The 19,843-nt window shown below is 47.0% G+C and overlaps 1 protein-coding gene across 2 annotated transcripts in view; it reads left to right on the plus strand.

Annotated features, from left to right (window-relative positions):
• The window catches only part of DENND4C (DENN domain containing 4C), a 1,503,495-nt gene that overhangs the window by 658,687 nt on the left and 824,965 nt on the right, over positions 1 to 19,843 (plus strand). For both annotated transcript variants that reach the window (XM_086951990.1, XM_086951991.1), the window contains exon 14: positions 10,235 to 10,380. In XM_086951990.1, coding sequence (XP_086808116.1) covers positions 10,235 to 10,380 — 146 coding nt within the window. The remainder of the gene's footprint in view (positions 1 to 10,234; positions 10,381 to 19,843) is intronic.

Raw genomic sequence — 19,843 nt, forward strand, 5'->3', positions numbered from 1 at the left:
TGGGATCTCCATAGCCTTATAGCGTTCAGGAAGGGGAACTGCACCCCTCCCCTCAGATTTCAGCTCCGGTGCCCAAGAAGGCTTGGGAGGGAGGAAGGGACATGTGACCTTCCTCATTTATATTTCTTGTATTTTGCCCCTGGGGATGTGGTCCACGGCTCCTATAAGGGCTCGGGAGGGGAGCTGCACACCCTCCCCCCCAGTCTAATTGTATTTGACGCTGGGGATGGGATCTCCGAGACTAATTAAGGGTCGGGTAGGGGGCTGCATTCCCCAATGCTTTGATATATATATATTTGGGCCCCCAGGTCCAAAAGATCAACCCTCTGCCAAAAGCTCTTTAGGGTTGGCAGCCTGATGGGGTTTTGGCCACAGGGTTTGCAGACAGTGAAACTCTCATGACAAATACTCCACATAGTATTTAAAAGTATCTATTAAGCACAGTGTACACTGTATGCTGAGCTTGTCCAAAGAGAGACTATTTACTCAAACTAACCAAGGTCTGAATGTGCTAAAGATCATACTAACTACAGTGAAAACTTCAGACACCCATCTTCTGAACAAAGCAAGCACATGCACATAGTTTAATACCTGGTATACACAGACTTCTATTTTACATAGAAGTTTTCATGCTGACACTATAGTGTCTGATAACTAGAGGGTGCTTACGAAACTTAGCGTGTTGTATGTAGAATCTTTGCCCTGTTGCAGACGTTTCCTACAGAGCCTAAAAATGTGTGTGGAACATAATTGACACAAGTTAACAACTGTCACCTGCACAGAGGGCTACTGTTCAATGCAAATATTTAGAACATCATGAACACATGTTTGCACCCGTTTCTGCAAACTTGTCTTTCTGCACTTTGGTACTACTATAGTCCACTACTGCATCCTCCCATACCCACCTAATCCTGCAACGCAACATGGACCCCATCGGCAAACATACTTACAAAATCATTTATCCACCATCACTCACCAAAAAAGCCGCCAAACGCTTTAAACACAACTTCCTTAGGTCACACTCGGAAAAGCCCTTCGCTGACACCTACTTCTCACCGGCTAATGGATCCCTGAACACCGATATCATTTTCCACACCACACGCAGAGCTCAATGGAGAAAAGCGTTCTTCACCCTACTCACCGTCTCCTCGACTAGAAAATCCGCACACAGCCAAACTCTCTCCATCTCCCCATCCCGGGTCTTTCCAGGCAGAGCCACCATCACTATTTACAATACCGGGATTGTCCTATTACAATCCACAGACAAGAACCTGGAACTGCTAGACAGCATGTTCCCCACCTTCAAAGAACACCTCTCCAAGTCACGGACAAACACGCATATCTCCCCCAATTCCACCAACCATGACCTCTCAGCTGCATACTTTTCAATCAGGGACACACCTACCACCCCTGACCTCCCATCCCCCACCCACAACCTCACTATCCCAACTCAACACCCCATCTCAGACATAGATCGCTCCCACTCATACGCCGCCCGTTCCCCCGCCCCCTCCACCAACGTCCGGACCTCCACACATACCCTCAACACACCTTTCACACCTACAGCGGGCATTAACACCCCGCTCGGCGCTGACAGCACAATCCCCACACTTAACACTCCCAACTTAGTCCAGCACCAGAATCACACGCATTCTGACAATTCCCCCCTTTTATCCCCCCCCATTCTCAGTCCTCACTACCCACCAATCTACTGCGCAGAACGTACTCCCTCTCTTAATTTAACGCCCCTTCCCCTTAATAGGACCATCTCCACTCCCACTCCCCCTCCTACTCTCAGCCCCTACTATCCTCCTTCCAATACAGCTACCAGTCTCCCAGCCTACACGTTGTCCCCCACGCCTACCGCCAATGCCCCCACCCATAACATCAATTTCCTCCCTATCCCATCCACTCCCCAACAGTCCAGAACCTCTCACCTCCCTAACCCTATCCCACGCTCCAACACAACGCAGACCTGCTTGAACACCAGCCCTCCCCCTCGCCTGCACACGAGTTCCCTGGCCAGCCAATCACCCCTGACTGCCACCCCCACCCCCACCACCTACCCTACGATGGAACTCATCATGGCCACCCTCACTCAGATCAAAGAAGACATCCAGGTCATCAAAGAACGACTCTCCACATGTCCTACACACCACCCAGCCACCTCCACCCCCCTTCCCAGCCTGCCTCCTTCCCCCCCGGCGGTCCCCCACCCTCACCACGCCCCACACCAGGCTTCAAACCCTGCTCATAGGCGCAGCAATTCCCGTAGTCCTCAGCATCGCCCCTGCAACGCCTCACACATCCACACCTCCCCCCCGGCGGTCCCCCACCCTGACCACGCCCCACACCAGGCTTCAAACCCTGCTCATAGGCGCAGCAATTCCCGTAGTCCTCAGCAACGCCCCTGCAACGCCTCACACATCCACACCTCCCCGCCTAATGTGTCCCCCACCTCTCAGGCCAACTCTCGCACTCAGCTATGCCCCAAGCTGACATCAATCCCAGCTCTTAATCGCAACAACCGCCCTCGCCGCACCCACAACTCTTCTTCTGACCTCGACACACTCACCCTTCTCCGCTCCTATGAACCAGCCCCCCAAACTCACACAAGCACCCCACACCGCAACATTCCCACGATACACCCAAATCCCCTTAGACCACCCACATTAAACAGCAGAGCCTCCATCCCCAATAACCTTAGAGAAGTCCCTCTCTCGCTAGAACAATCTAACACCCTCTACACACCCCGCCTCAAATGCGCGCTTCTCAACTGCAGATCGGCGACGAAACACTCAGCAGCCATTGCTGAACTCCTCTTATCGCAGGGCCTTGACCTAATCATCTTGACTGAAACGTGGCTAACTGAATCCTCGACACCCATAATGGACATTCTGGTTCCTCCCAACTTCCACATTATCAGGCTCGACAGAACAGGCCAAATAGGTGGCGGAATCGCATGCATATACAAGAACAACCTCTCTGTTCAGAAAGTCAATTCCACATCCCTGCCATCCTCAACATCCTGTGAATACATCTGCCTCAACATTATTAGTGAGGGCAAACCGATATGCACTCTGCACAGCTTATACCACCCACCCAGGGACAACCTCACCTTCTCCCAACAAATCATGGATATGATCTCAACCAATTCCGGTCGCCAGCTCACCCAAATATACCTTGGTGACTTCAACCTCCGCTGGAATGACAGCAGCGACGCAGTGGTAAACAGTCTTAAAAATTTCCTCGATGCCCTGAACCTCACCCAAATATGCAACAGTCCGACCCATGAGAAAGGCTCCATCATCGACCTGATCATCTCCAAGGAGCAATCTATCCAACTTGAATCCATCCAACCTTGTGACTGGTCGGATCATCACATTATCACATTCTTTATCAACGAAAGAGTCAAAGTCAACCCTGTGCAGCTCTCCAAGCCCAAGGTCTGGAAAAGAAACTCGAAAAAGCTCAACCCTGGCTCTCTGCCCCCTAACAGCTGCAATCTCCTACTCCCTCCTGCAGGCGCCTCGGACGTCCAAACCCTGACTGACCACTATCTCAACACTATGACTTCGATAATCAATGAGGCTGCACCTATGCAACTAAAAAGAGTCGCCACTAAAATCTCCAAACCATGGTACGACGGGAGTCTCAACGAAGATAGAAGAGACATGCGAATGGCAGAACGGACCTGGAGATCAGCCCCCTCTGCAATGCACCTAAAAGAGTTGAAGAAGAAGAGAAACGCCTACTTCAGGAAAATAAAACGCTCAAAATCGGACTTCTTCCGCCTCCAACTTAACCAAGCAAAGAACCGCCCGAGAAAACTGTTTGAGCTAATCAAATCGCAATCCAAAGAGCTACCACAACCACTCAACACTGGGAGTGTGGTACCCTCATATGAAGACTTCGCTGCCTTCTTTATCCAAAAAACCGACAAAATAAAAAGCGATCTCCTCACTGACGCAAGCCTCTACTCCAAACCCAAATGCCCAGCACCCGTTGAACCAAAAAACAATGCGACATGGTCAACCTTTGACACATATTCGGAAGTAGAAATTGGCAAATTACTCAGCACCCTGAAACCTTCCAATCACCTCACGGACCCCCTCCCTGCCTTCGCAGTAAAAGATTTTACCCCACTGATTCTCCCTCTCTGGACTAAAATCATCAACAGCTCTCTCCAACAAGGAAGCATACCTGACTCCCTCAAAGTTGGTCAGGTCACACCTCTACTAAAGAAACCAACAGCCGACCCCGCGGATCTCAACAACTACCGTCCCATCACCAATATCCCCACTCTCGCCAAACTGCTGGAAAAATGTGCACAACTACAATTGACTAAACACATTGAGCAATTCGATCTCCTCAACCCTCACCAATCAGGTTTCCGAGCAGGACACAGCACAGAAACGGCCATGACTCACATAATTGACGACGCACTTCAAATGCTAGACCAAAATGACACCTGCCTCCTCATCCTTCTCGATCTCTCCTCCGCATTCGACACCGTTAAACATGAGAATCTAATAGAACTACTAAACAAAAGAATGGGCTTATCTGGAACTGTCCTCAAATGGTTCACTTCCTTTCTCCGCAACAGGACGCAGAAATTCAAGAGCAACAACCTGATGTCCACGCCAGTACCTGTAACGCTAGGCGTCCCCCAAGGATCTTCTCTATCCCCAACTTTGTTCAACCTAGTCATGGAACCGCTCACCACTCTGCTACAAGAATCCGTGTACACTTTCACATGTATGCCGATGACACCCAACTCTACCTCAAACTGCAATCTCCCAATGACATCCTGCTCCTGAACTCAACGATCAGATGCACCCAATCCTGGCTTGCCGACAATCACCTCAAACTCAATGCCCTGAAAACAGAGTTCCTTCTGATCGCACCTCCAGCGAAGATAACCACCACTCAACATTGGCTTAAACTCCTAACCGCACTCAATGTCCAACCCACCATCGTGGAATCAGCAAAATCTTTAGGCATAACACTCGACACCAATCTCAACATGCAGCAACATGTCAGCAAAGCTACAAAGGGAGCGAACTTCCAGATCAATACTCTGAGGAAACTTAAACCCTACCTCCCAGCCAAAGACTTCCAAACAGCGGTGCAAGCACTAGTCATCCCACGAATTGAATACGGCATCACCTCCCTCTGTGGACTCCCACTAACTACAACCGCACCACTAAAAGCATCTCTAAATGCTGCAGCGAGACTTATCACGGGGTCAAAAAAGCACTCCCACATCACCCCTGACTTGAAATCCCTGAATTGGTTGCCGTTTGAAGCCAGAATACATTTGAAAATAGCCTGCATGACACACAAGGCTGTACACCTAAACTCACCCGGCTACCTTGCTCAGAAATTGACAATCTCTGGGGGAACCAGAAACACGAGAGGCGCAAACAATCTTCTGCTGAAACCTCGAAGATTCCGGAAGGAGAAAACATACAAGCGCTCTTTCTCAGGAATGGCGCCTAGGATTTGGAACTCACTCCCTCCCGAAACCAGGCTTCTCTCTTCCACTACACTCTTCAAAAAAGAAGTAAAAGCTATCTTCATGGCTAAATTCACCTGTACTACTATCTCGAACCCTATCAACACCCTGCGATGATCTTTATTACTTGCTTGACCCCTTATCTATTTGTACGAGCTGTCTTATCACCCACTTGATTGCTTTGCAGCCACCCAATTGTATTATTTGTATTGTATGATCTACTGATTTACTTATTTGACTTTGTTCCCTCATGTTCCCTTCTGTACTCTGTGAACTATCGACCTACCTATTTGACTTTGTTCCCTCATGTACTCTTTTATGTAAAGCGCTCTGATATCTGCAAAGATCTTGTTCGCGCTATATAAAACTCTGAAAATAAAATAAAATAAAATAAATACCTCAGTACACCTATGATGCATTAGTAGCACGTGTTTTGTAAACCATTACACCCCTTAGCTGGACCCTGGCTGTACAAACATATGTAGAAAAATAGGTAGGAAAGTAATATGGTTGCTCACTACTATCTAAACTATAAAACAAACTAGCACACATTGGATCATGTCATCAATTATGTAATTTGGGATGTCATCAGTGATTTCATAAATGGTATCATAGAACATATCATGTGTCATATAGGTCATAAGCAGTGCATGACAGAGGGCAAGTTATAGTTAGCGCTGCTAACTAACTAGTGAATTAGTGTTTTTTTGTTTGCTTATTTTTAAAGGCCAAAACATTAATGTTGTCACTGACCAATTCAAGTAACTAGACTGTTACTTTAATCTTTGTTTTTTTCATTGAATATAGATATTTATTTATTCTCCAACCCCCAGTGGCAGTCTTGTGGTTAGGGAAACACAGAATTCCTGCCAGCCAATAGGGTCAGAAAGAGAACTGCTCCTGCTGCGGGGGCCACAGTCCTCTCCACCACAGCCACAAACGTGGCTAAATCATTTTGAAAATATTCTAGGGCTGGCTCCTATGCTGGGGAAAAATAAAAACTGTATGTGTACCGGGTGGAACTGGGACACCCACAAACGAAAAATTGAAAAATAAGAAACAAATGGGCAGTTGGAGCCACTCACAGCTCATGGCAAGAAGTGCCCCATAATGCCCTTCATGGGCAAATTTTCATCTATTTGGCTGCATGGTGTTGCTCTAGTTTGGCTAGGGGCACCACCACCATGCTTTTAAATGTTTTGTGGGGGGTGGTTTCTACAGGGAGTACTGCAGCCCACACAAATACTTTATTGCTTCTCATATAACATTACTCATGACGTGTTCTATGCCATAATTGATAACATCACTGCAACATCTGAAATGACTATTGACAATACTGTGCATTTCAGGGGCACAAGTTATAGTTACTTTAGGGCAGGATATAAAGTTATTTCACCTAACTAGAACTTCAATGGTTTTTGTTGTTTAAAACTGTATGTTTTAACTAGCATTTTCACCCAAATATACCCCCCCCCCATTAACCTTTGTTTTTTTCTGTGAATATGCATATCTATCTGTATTATTGATCTATATATATCTATATCTATTTATTCCTTTGGAGGGACTTTTCCTGGATCTATTTATAGATGTATATCAGTGACCTAATTTGAAATAACTACACATGCTCCTTTTTCAGTCATTTGCCCTACAAGACTGGTGTTCAAATCAATCCAGTAGATGTCACAGTAGGTCTCAAAACCAAATCAAACAATGGGAAATTCTTGAATGCCTATTGTACTAAGGTCCAGGAGTGGGCAAAGAACTATTCCTTGCTGTACTCTATATAGCCCCTTTAAGCCAAATGCAGTTTTTGGAGAGCCTTTCTTTCTCATAATCTCCTACACTGCCAGGTCCACCTGATGTGCAACTTAAACACCAATGTCCTCCTGGAGTGAAAATGGGACTCAGGATAGTTTCAGTTAGTTGTCAAGCAATCCGCTCCCTAGAATTAATTTGTATGCCTGTACAATGTGTGATGCCACTGTTTCATGTTGAATAATAGCTAAGGTGCAGCCACCATTCTAGGTTCATTTTCTGTCAGTGTTTAATTTGAGCTTTCTTTATCTCTGTACAATCAATCAGTAATCTTATAAGGTGCGGCTATTCACCTGTGCGGGTCAGAAGGTGTGGGTTGGGGGTTAGAGATGTCAGACTGCCAGGTCTTAAGGTCCTTTCTGAATTGTGTCAGGGATGCTGATTTACAGAAGTGCAGAGGCATGGAGTTTCAGCTCTTTGCAGTGAGGTAGGGGAAGAATCTTCCCTCAGCCGTGGTTTTGCAGATTCGTGGGATGGTGGCCCGTGCCAGTTGGACGGTGCGGAGATGTCTGGTGGGAGTGTAGAAGGAGAGGTAGTGGTTGGGGTATGTAGGTCCACCGTTCAAGGGCTTTGTAGGCATGTGTGAGAAGCTTGAAGGTGATTCTTTTGTTGATGGGTAGCCAGTGATTGACTCTCAGGTGGCTGGTTATGTGGTTGTGGCGTGGGATGTTCGGAATGAGTGTGGCAGAGGCGTTATGGACGGTCTACAATTTTTGGGGAAGTTTGAGTGGTGCCAGCTTAGAGTGCGTTGTCGCAGTCGATTCTGCTGGTGACAAGTGCATGGGTGACCGTTTTTTTGGAATCGTTGAGGATTCACTTGAAGATTTTCCGAAGGAGGTGGAATGTGGAAGCTGAATGACGAAAAGACGTTGCAAAATCTCAACTATCTGAAATTATCCTTTATTTGGAAAAATGTCTAATAGAACTCCCAAGAGGACTTAATGGTCAACAACCAGGCACACTCCTCCACCTCAATTGTTTCCATGCTAATTTTCTCCCAGACCACCCCCTACCTTTTTTACCTAAAGTGCTGGAGGTTACTTTGACATAAACTTTCCTTCACAGCTTTCCTTCACAGCATATTGTGGCTTCTTTTACCAAAGTCATACAAGTCCAACACATAAATGAAGGATGAGCCGGACTAAGTTCTATGCTCATTAAAATATTTTTCAGTACAGTCCAGATCTGTTGATCTCCACAATAGTAAAACGTCTTAAGGAGTACAAACCTGTTTCACCTAATGTGTTGTCCACATAGTGCATGGACCTTGTGTGGATTGTAATGCAGGATCTTATGACTACCTTTGCTACAAGGGGCGGGAGGGCTACAACTGTCTGAGCTCTGTACGCTTTTGGTTCTCAGATTTACTACTGTGTTGCCCCTTGGTAAACCCGCCCATCTATTTATTTCAGTCCATTAAAGACTCTTTACTTCACAGGACTGTTAAGCCTTCACAGGACTGTTTAGCCTTCACATTCGGCAAAAAGATGACCGTGCAATTTCAGACATTTCATTTTTTAGGAAATTCAGGTAACAATATTGTGAACTTGGGCTTATTTGATTTGGGAGTCTAAATCGTCTCTCTCCTGTGCTTTTCAGGTGTGCAGGAGTACTGCCAAATGTATAGGGCTTTTAGGAGCCCTATTGTTAAATTGTCATTCATTTGTTGAAAAACATGTTTAACTTTAGCTTATGGTTTCTCGGATGGCAACCATATATAGTTGTTGCATCCCGGCACTCTGTACATCTTTCATTCTCTAAGGATATGATTTATTTCTTTAAACTAATTTTATTGGTTTTCCAGTCGACCTAAGAAAACAACTCGCAGACATTAACGCCTTAACCGCAGCGGTTTTTCCGCTGTGGTGCCGGCGTTCTGAAGAGTAGTCGGGGCTGCGTCGGCCGATGGCAGCACTAGGGAGGTAGTGCTGCCGTCGGCCGTTGGCCAACGGCAGCACGCAAGGGGTTAATAGGATTATGCCTGAGCCCCTCCATGCATAAGGAAGCAGTTAACCATACTACCACCAGCAGTTCCAACTGCAATTGCCCAGGAGTCCCGCTAGTGAAACAGGAAAGTAGTATTAATCATAGTCCCGGTGTGTCTTCTAGGTCTCTGTCCCTTGTTATATGGCAACATAATATATCCATTGTGAATTTCTCTAAGGATATGATTACATTTACTTCTATACATTTTGACTGCTTTGAGGAGCTATTTAAAACGTGTCAATCGTTTTTACTTCAGCTGTTCTATTTCAATTCAGCCTGTGTGCAAAAAGGTCACAAATGCCTTGTTTGCCTTCTCTATTTGGTCCATGCAGAATAGCTCTAGAACTTCAAGACTGATTCTTTGAAACCATATTGTTGACATTGCTATTTTTGTGTGCAAACACTTTGTTTCCAGTCTTGCAACATACTTCCCAACAAGAGAACGTGACCATTTGTATCCATAAACCAGGACAATGGAGGGCCAATGATTATCTGTATGTAATATAACTAATAAAGTTTTTTTCAGTATTGTGCTTTTTTGTTTTATTATTTGCCTTCATAGACGAAAGACACTAAGTGCTATACACTACATAAGCCTTCACCTTGGGAGACTGTAGATGGGATACCTGTGCAGGGAAATTTTGCAATACTGTTTTATATTCCTTTTTGATATATTTATATGAATTTACAGCAAGAAAACCAAAAGGCAATACACAGCTTCTCAGGCTCTACAGTTCTCATTTCATAATATCTAGGAACATTATACCATTGGCTGAAGTGTACATTAAGGTATAAGGAGGGCAGCAGATTTACTGTATTGACATATTTACAGTTGTTGCATGCAGAAAAAAGTTTGTTTCAAATAGGCTTTTATGAGCTTCTATTGAACCTTAAGAATGTGTTATCTATTTTCAGGGTTTTTAAAAACCAGAGACCGAGCTTACACAAAGTTTTACTCTCAGTTGACAAAAACCCAGATTTTTAGCCGCTTCATTGAAGAGTGCAGTTTTGTCAGCGATAAAGATACCAGCCTGGCCTTTTTTGATGACTGCATGGAAAAGGTAAATAAAACAATAGCACAAGAGTCTAGTCAGTAAGTATAGCAATGTTTTTGTGATTTGTCTTTGGATTATTATATTATACTTGCCTTGTTTACCAGTAGGGAATGGTACCAAAAAATGGCAAGAGGCATGTTCAGAGTTGCATGTCTTACACATGTTTGTTTCAGGATTCGTTATCTGTTGTGCTTGCCTATCTGTATGCTTGGCACCAAAGGTTGCTCCGTCCTGCTCACTTTCTCAATCTATCCTTTGGTCTATCGAGAACCCTCAGAAAGCTGCTGTGCTGGCTGCCAAGTCCCACCAGAGAGTGGTTGTACAAGGCTTGGTACTATCCCGGCTAGACTATGGAAATTCCCTATATTTGGGTTGTCCTAAATCCGTTAATATGACACTCCAAGTGATCCAAAATGCGGCTGCCCTTATTCTGCTGTAAATTCCAAAGCATCAGACTGCTCCGCCTGCTACATTGGCTGCTGATGCAAAAAATGACTCCGCTTAAAGCTTTGTGCCTGGCCCATCATGCTTTGCATAGGAAGGGACCAAAAATGTTACAACATTTGATTAATCCCTACTGTCCTACTAGAGATTTAAGATCTGGGAACTTAAATTTGCTTGTCATCTCAAGGGTGAAGAAAGCCAGAAGTGCGGGGAGAAGGGGCTATTTGCATACTTAGTCTCCAAATTATGGAAGTCCTTTCCATCAGATCTTAGGCATAATGACAATGTACTCCGTTTCAGGAAACAGCTTAAAACATGCTTGTTTGTGGAAACATTATATCTTCGAGGTCTGGCATGCCACTCAGCACTAGGAAGCCTGTCGGGTAGCCATGCTTTGAACTGTATTAATTTTCCTGAAAGGCACAACTTAAAACTAGTCACAGAAATATTGTTCACAGCATAGTGCTACTTTTTGGCAGCCAAGTATGCTATCCTGCACAAACCATTTCCTCCATTCTTTTGAACACACCCACCATGTCTTCCTATACCCACTTGTCAATTTATTGACTGAATTAAAAAATGTTCTTTGCCTTGAGGGCAAATTCTGAAGCAAACAGACTTTTTTATGATTGCAGTAACTCGTTAGTGCGCACCCCTGTCCAGATTTTTTTTTTTGTTTACATTTGTTTATTGAGGTTTTTCATAAGTAGGTTCATATATCTTTGCACTTTCGTTAAACTTCTTGTTACAATTGCTTTAAGGTATGCATCCGGTGCAGGTGAACAATTCATCATGTTATCGACATTCGTCTATTACAATCTCCTTGCAGTGGGGTGTGACATGCGGGGGTGGGCATCCCCTTTGCTGCGCATTCATGATCATTACAGTTACGGTTTTGGGTGCGCTTGCTGTCGATGGACTTGTGGGACCCCACTGCTTGTGTGTGCCTGCTCATTCAATGCACGATGTTTTCATGCTTGAGTGCGTGCGTCCCCAATAAATAAACACTAAAACCATAACTTCCAGTGCAGAACTGTGAACCAATAACTGTTTGGGTATGGAGTAGATGGGATTGGCAGAGGGCCTTCAGATTTCAGCTGGATGTGATCTTCAGTGTGGGTGATGGTATTGTTTCCATGTGATGTGGTTATCTTATGATCTATGACGCACCCCTGTCCTGATAGTGTGCTATTTAGTAATTTGTTGCAGGGAAGTAAGGAGGCCACCCCATTGTCAGGAAATCATTCATTGTTTTAATAGTGCCCCATGACAAGTGGCACACTGGCTCTAAGCAATTGGAGTCAAGCTAGCCGGGCTGATGAGAGGTGTTACCTCGAAACTGGTCCGGTCCTCGGATGCTTGATTCCGTTCTGGGAATGACCTGGCTTTTGTAGTTCGGACTGGACTGTTCCCATGAGGCTCAGGGTCAGAGCTGATTTGCATAGCGCCATTGTCTAACCCAGGGTGGTGTGGAGTGCAAATAACGATGGATTTAGGCCCAGATCCTTGGACTGGGGTGAGTGTGTGACATTGATCCACATTCTGTCCATCACTTGTTGTGTTTGCAATTTCCGCCATAAGTGCGCTGGGGATGCCCAGACGTGGGTCCCAGGCACTCCACACCACTGGAGTCAAGCTAGCCGGGCTGATGAGAGGTGTTACCTCGAGTCCGGTCCTCGGATGCTTGATTCCGTTCTGGGAAGGACATGGCTTTTGTAGTTCGGACTGGACTGTTCCCATGAGGCTCAGGGTCAGAGCTGATTTGCATATCGCCATTGTCTAACCCAGGGTGGTGTGGAGTGCAAAATAACGATGGATTTAGGCCCAGATCCTTGGACTGGGGTGAGTGTGTGACATCCAATTGGTACCATTCTGGCGGATAAACCACTGGAGGGTACATTGTGCTGTGTTGTAAAGATGCTACAGATTGGGATGCTTATGAGGCATAAATCTGCCAGTTTTGATGAGGTGTCTGCTAACCATTTCAGAGCTCCCTCTTCTCTGGTACCCTTTCAGGCAAAATTGAGTGAGACAGTCTTGGAGTTAACTCTGTTAGTTCAGTTTAGGGAATTGATAGCACAGCTTCTGCAAGTGCTCTCTTTTACGAGAAGATATTCTATGATAATATTATTTCTTCAAATTTGAGTGTTCTGCAACAGTTTGATTAAGAAAAGAGTTGACCTGTCCTTGGTTAAGCAGCTTCGTTATCTTTCAGAAGACTGTATCTACCTCCCTCATAGGATCTTGCTGTGGGCACAAGGGGAGCCCTACTATTAAGTGTGGCCAAAGAACCAAAAAGGTTCACTCAGAAGCATGCACTTTTCTTCAGATGAGGCAGATATTTAACAAGGTGAAGAAGTGAGCTGTGTTTGGAGAATTACATGGTTGCAAACCATTTGCTTTTACTGCAGGCGTTTTGCTATCATTGGTAGTGAAATTTGTTTGGGTTCTCCCTTCTAATAGTATTCTGTTTCTGACCTTGTTCCGGATAGATCTCTGTGCTCAACTTTACTACAGCTAGCTGTGGTTTTCAAGGTTGCCAGTATAGCAGGCTCAGTAGCCAAGCCTAATTGAGGCAAGAAGTTACTGAGGCCAAGGTGGTCATGAGGGATTTTATTCTGAATATTGCTCTATTGAGCCGTTTTATAGGTGTCCTCTATGTCATACATTGTGTCTGTGAGCTCTATTGCGGGCTCTCTTCCTCCTCCCTTTTCAACTGCCCTAGGGTCCACAAAACAGATGTCAATAAGGCAAAAAAAAAACCAGATAGGACAAGTTCCATATAGGCAACTCTGTTATGGTAGTCTAGAAAACATGGTATTTTGTGGATTTGAGAGAGTAGGGACTTAGTTTGGTTGAAATATGGGAGCTTAATTCTGCATACCAAGTCCTTACAAAGGTCTAAGGCGCCTCGGCTGACGTTTTTTAGGATGAGAAGGAAGAGAAATATGGCAGAGACCTACCCTCTTATAGGTAGGGGCACTGATTGCAAATCGCAGACTGGTGCTAAAAAAGATGATTTGCAGTGTTACACATTTACAAGCTCATTCCTTTAAATTGGCAGTGGTCCTAATAAGGGATAACACATGTAAGGGTTGTAGCAGTTTTAAATCCAAACCAGTAGAGGTTGTATTCTTCTGATTGGGTCCACTTTTAGATTTGTAGATCTCACCGCTTGAAGCTTTAATAGTCAGTAACCTTAGCTTCCTTTATCTAGTCTGTTTCAGGAGGCCTCATACAATGCATTGATAGGTCTCATCTGCCATTCCTCTAGGGACTGTGAAGGTCAGAACAACATATTTTGTACAGCACGAGTTAATGTTTTGAGAGCTGAACACATGCTCATCAAAGGCCTCAATCTTTGGACCTTCATTAACTCCAAGGATTCATTCCTTTTCTTTTGCTCAAATAAATTGGATGTGGTTTAACAGCTGGCATTTCTTTATTTAATATTTTGACCCCCTAGGCCTGGGATTCTTAATCCAAAAATTACTTCTACTACTTTTCTCTGTGTTTTTGACATTCAACTCCAATCCAAAGCGTTCATGTCCAAACCACTTCTATAATAGTGAGCTTCATCTATTTTTCTTGCGTTTTCTTCTGCATCAGTGATGTGACTGTAGAAAAAGATGTCGTATAGTGAACCGAGTGATTTTAAACAAGCTTTGGCAAACAGCTTGAATCAGCATTCCTTGGGCACATCCGAGAGATTATTGCTAGGAAGCAGATGAAGACAGTACCTTCAGGTGAGAAATCATTTGCTTTCACAGGCACCCCGATTGGAAAACATTCTACCTGGACACTGTTTACTCCTAATCATTCAAGAGTCACCGTGAGCACAAATTTCTGGTAGGACATGGTGCAATCCTGAGAAGTGCATCATGCCAAATGGCCAAACAAACTCAAGTTTTGAGGCTCTGCTCCTCATATTTGGACTGCCCATCCCTTCTGGCACTCCTTCAGGCCCTGCAAGTTTGGGAGGTGACCCCACTGATCTTTTGCCATTGGGTTTGCCCCTGGTGCTAGTTGTCCCCTTGGATCCATGGATTGATCTGGACTGGCGCCAGTAAAGCCACCTCGACCTTTCCAAGCTCTGCTGTCCTCATTCTCCGACACAAAGCTGGGTGGGTGGCGTCCAACCAGACTCCGACGTTGACGCATTCCCTCCAGTCTGGAGCCTGTGTCCTATTTCTATGAGCTAGGACTGGGGGATGATTGGGAGGGACCACTGGACCATGACAGATAGCAGACTCTAGAGTACACCAAGGTCATCTAGTTTGAGGACCTGGCAGACACCAGTGTACTGGATACATGTCCAGATGTAGACTTGGTCTCTCCTCCTACTATGGCTACAGAGGAGAGAGCCTCATTTAAAAGGGTGGTTTGTTGGGCAGCCGAGGTCCTGGACCTTCAGTTGCCCACTGTGGCAGTCAAGTCAGATTAACTTCTTAACGGACGTGCGTTAGCTGGGGGTAACCCCTTCTGAACCGCTTCTCCCATTTAATGAAGCCCTCACAGATGTCCTATTTGGGACCTGGACAGGGGTTCCTAGGTTCCTGTCAGTCCGGACAATTGCCCACCGCCTAGCCCTGCCTTAGGGGACCCCAGTTTTCTCACCCAGCACCCTGCCCCAGAGAGGTTGGTGGGCCAAGCCTCCACCTCCAAAGTATATTCTGGCTCATTCTCTACCTCTCCACTGGACAGGGAATCCAAGAGGCTGGTACCTTGGAGAAGATTGTTTTCTTCTGCTAGCCTGTTACTGCGGTCAGTGAACACTCCATGCCTTTTGTGCCGATACGCCCACTCACTCTGTGAAACATGGTCCTGGAAGAGGCCTGGGCCATACTCTGCCAAGCTATGGCTGACAGGAGAAACGCAGCCAAGTTCGCCATACGTTGTAGACTAGGTAGGACCAACTCGCTAGTTCAAGTTCAAGTTCAAAAATTTGTATAGCGCACTACTCACCCAGAGGGTCTCAAGGCGCTTGAGGGAGGGGGGGTAATTTACTTATCGAATATCCAAGTTTTTAGTTGCTTTCTGAAGGAGAGGTGGTTCTGTGTAAGGCGGAGGTGGGTGGGGAGAGAATTCCAAGTTTTGGCGCTAAGAAGGAGAAGGATCTACCCCCCATGGTGGATCTATGGATGCGCGGATTTGCGGCGAGGGCTTGATTGGACGATCGCAGTTGTCGGGTGGGGGTGTAAAAGGACAGGCGCGTGTTGAGGCATTCGGGTCCTAGGTCGTAGAGGGCTTTGTGTGCGTGGGTGAGGAGACGGAACGTTATTCTCTTGTTGACGGGGGGCCAGTGGAGGTCTTTCAGGTGACCGGAAATGTGATCTTGGCGGGGGATGTCTAGTATGAGTCTGGCTGAGGCGTTTTGGATGCGTTGGAGTTTTTTCTGTAGTTTAGCTGTGGTTCCGGCGTAAAGGGTGTTTCCGTAATCCATTCGACTAGTGACCAGTGCGTGGGTGACCGTTTTTCTTGTTTTGGTGGGGATCCAACGGAAGATTTTTTTGTGCATGCGTAGGATGTTGAAGCATGATGATGAGACGGCGTTGACTTGTTTGGTCATCGAGGGAGGAGTCCAGGATGAAGCCCAGGTTACGTGCGTGGTCCGTTGGTATGGGAGCGGTTCGCACGCTCGGTGGCCACCATGAGTCGTCCCAAGCAGAGGGGGATGAGCCTAAGATGAGGACTTCCGTTTTGTCCGAGTTAAGTTTTAAACGGCTGTTCTTCATCCACTCGGCTACATCTTTCATTCCTTCGTGTAAGTTGGTTTTGGCGGTGTTTGGGTCTTTGGTGAGGGAGAGGATCAGCTGGGTGTCGTCTGCGTAGGAGATGATGTTGAGGTTGTGTTGGCGCGCAATGGATGCGAGGGGACTCATGTATACGTTGAAGAGGGTGGGACTGAGTGATGATCCTTGTGGTACGCAGCAGATGACTTCGGTGGCATCTGATCTAAAAGGGGGGAGGCGGACTTTCTGGGTTCTTCCGGCGAGGAACGAGATGATCCAGTCCAATGCTTTTCCTTGTATTCCGACGTTGCTGAGGCGTTGTATGAGGGTGCCATGACAGACTGTGTCGAAGGCTGCGGAGAGGTCAAGTAGGATGAGGGCAACTGTTTCTCCGTTGTCCAGTAGTGTTCGAATGTCGTCTGTTGCTGCGATGAGGGAGGTTTCGGTGCTGTGTTTGGCTCGGAAGCCGGACTGTGAGGGGTCGAGGGATTTGTTGGATTCGAGGAAGGCGGCGAGCTGACTGTTGACTGCTTTCTCAATGACTTTGGCAGGGAATGGGAGGAGCGAGATGGGGCGGTAGTTCTTAAGTTCAGTGGGGTCTGCTGTGGGTTTCTTCAGAAGGGCGCTGAGTTCGGCATGTTTCCAGCTTTCCGGGAAGGTAGCGGAATTGAGGGAGCAGTTGATGACGTCTCGGAGATGGGGTGCGATGATGGAGTCTGCTTTGTTGAAGATGTGGTGGGGACATGGGTCGGTTGGCGATCCTGAGCGGATGGAGTTCCTCAAGCGGATGGTGTCTTCAGTGGTGATTGGGTTTCAGGCGCAAAGGTTGTTAGAGGGGGGTTTTTGGTTCGGAGGTGGGTGGAGCGGACTGGTCTTCGGACTGGTTTTCAAAGCTGTTCTGTATGTCGGCGATTTTGTTGTGGAAGAATGAGGATAGGAAGTCGCAGAGGTCTTGGGAGGGAGTGATGTCGTTGGTGCCGGCGGTGGGGTTGGTAAATTCTTTGACGATGTTGAATAGTTCCTTGCTGTTGTGGGCGTTGTTGTCAAGTCGATCCTTGAATGCTGATTTTTTGGTGGATCGGATCAGTTGGTGGTAATTGCGGGTGGCGTTCTTGAAGGTGGTCAAGTTGTCAGTGGTTGGGTTTTTTCTCCAGGCTTTCTCGAGGGTGCAACAGAACTTCTTGGATTTCTTAAGGTCATCGTTGAACCAGGGGGCTTTTTTGTTACCTTGCTTGAATTGATGGTTTTTCAAGGGTGCTAGTTCGTCGGCGCTGTGGGTGATCCATAGTGTGAGGTTGGTGGCTGCTTGGTTTGGGTCCAATGATTTGGCAGGAGGGTTTTGGTGGAGCGATGTGAAGAGCTGGTCGGTGGTAATTTTGTTCCAGTTTCTTCGGGGAACTGGTTGTGGGTTGTGGTCTTTTTATAGTTGAAGTGAACGCAGCTGTGGTCCGTCCAATGGAGAGTTGTGGTGTGGTTGAAGGAGATGTGCTTGCTGGAGGTGAAGATTGGGTCGAGTGTATGTCCGGCATAGTGGGTGGGGATATCAACAAGTTGTGCGAGGGTGGCCAGGTTGTCCAGAAGGGTGGTGGTGTTGCTGTCGTTTTTCTTTTCCAGGTGGAAGTCTCCCAGTAGAATGTAGTCCTTGGAGGGGAGGGCGTGTGGGCTGATGAAGTCAGTGATGTCTTCGCTGAATTGTGTGCGGGGTCCTGGTGGCCTGTAGATGAGGGTGCCTCTGAGTGTGGTCTTGGGATCGGTGTGGATCTGGAAGTGAAGGTGTTCGGCGGTAGCGAGGTTGTCGTCGGAACTGGTCGTGATGCGGATGGTGTTCTTATGGACGATGGCGATGCTTCCTCCTGTTTGGTTGGTGCGGTCCTTTCGGATGATCTTGTAGCCGTCCGGGATGGCTATGGCAATGTCAGGAGCTGATGAGGCGTTCATCCAGGTTTCTGTGAGGAAGGCGACGTCCGGCGATGTAGTGTCTAGTAGGTTCCAAAGGTCAATGGCGTGTCTGTGGATCGAACGGGTGTTGAGTAGGATGCATTTCAGGTGGTTGGTGTTGGAGCTCTGTTTGGAGTTAGTGGATTTGGTGTGGGTCCGGATGCTGTCGAACTTGCAGGAGCGGCAGGTGAAGGGTCCATGGGTGTGTCCTGGGGCGGCTTGGTAGCAGTTTGGGATTCTTCCGGGGTTGAGTGCTGAGAGGGTAGCGGCGTCTTACGTTATGCGGGTGGAGTGGATTTTGCGGGGAGCAGGGGGTCTGGCGCTGGGCGCGGTCTAGGTGCGGACGGGCGTAGACGGGCTTACCTTTGGCGCACCTTCGGCGCGCATGGGGCGCGACCGTTGCGTGTGAACGCTGCGCGCAAAAGCATCTGTCATAAGTGGATAGTGGAGGGGGTGGGGCGAGAGAGGAGCAGCTGGGAGGCGGGAGCGGGGTGGAGGGACGGGCTTATGAGGCACAACAAACAAAATGGCAGGAATACTAAAGCGAAACAGGGCGAGATTAGTGTGGGATGTCGCTAAGATGGAGGCACCGGCACAATCCGGTACAAAGGATTAAGCGAGCAATGCAATCTAATGTGCAATAAGGCGCTACGATACCAGTTAGTCCTAAAATGCATATACAGGCAATGGGAGCAATGCAGACCAAAAGCGCAATGATTCCACAGATAACAATGCAGGCGATGCGATGTAGCAGTGAAAGCAACTTCAATTCAGCAGTGAGCACAAAGATAGCAATAGCGCTACGATACCAGGAGCCGGGAGCGTGGGGAACGACAGCTTCTGAAAGGGTCAGGACGGTCACAAGCGCTGAAGTGGACGGGACGATACTTCACTATCTGCGGGAGGGAGGAGCAGCTGGGAGGCGGGAGCGGCGTGGAGGGACTGGCTTATGAGGCACAACAAACAAAATGGCAGGAATACTAAAGCGAAACAGGGCGAGATTAGTGTGGGATGTCGCTAAGATGGAGGCACCGGCACAATCAGGTACAAAGGATTAAGCGAGCAATGCGATCTAATGTGCAATAAGGCGCTACGATACCAGTTAGTCCTAAAATGCAAATACAGGCAATGGGAGCAATGCAGACCAAAAGCGCAATGATTCCACAGATAACAATGCAGGCGATGCGATGTAGCAGTGAAAGCAACTTCAATTCAGCAGTGAGCACAAAGATAGCAATAGCGCTACGATACCAGGAGCCGGGAGCGTGGGGAACGACCGGTTCTGAAAGGGTCAGGACGGTCACAAGCGCTGAAGTGGACGGGACGATACTTCACTATCTGTGGGAGGGAGGAGC

Source organism: Lissotriton vulgaris, unplaced genomic scaffold (assembly GCF_964263255.1).
Source record: "Lissotriton vulgaris unplaced genomic scaffold, aLisVul1.2 SCAFFOLD_247, whole genome shotgun sequence".
Classification (NCBI taxonomy): domain Eukaryota; kingdom Metazoa; phylum Chordata; class Amphibia; order Caudata; family Salamandridae; genus Lissotriton; species Lissotriton vulgaris.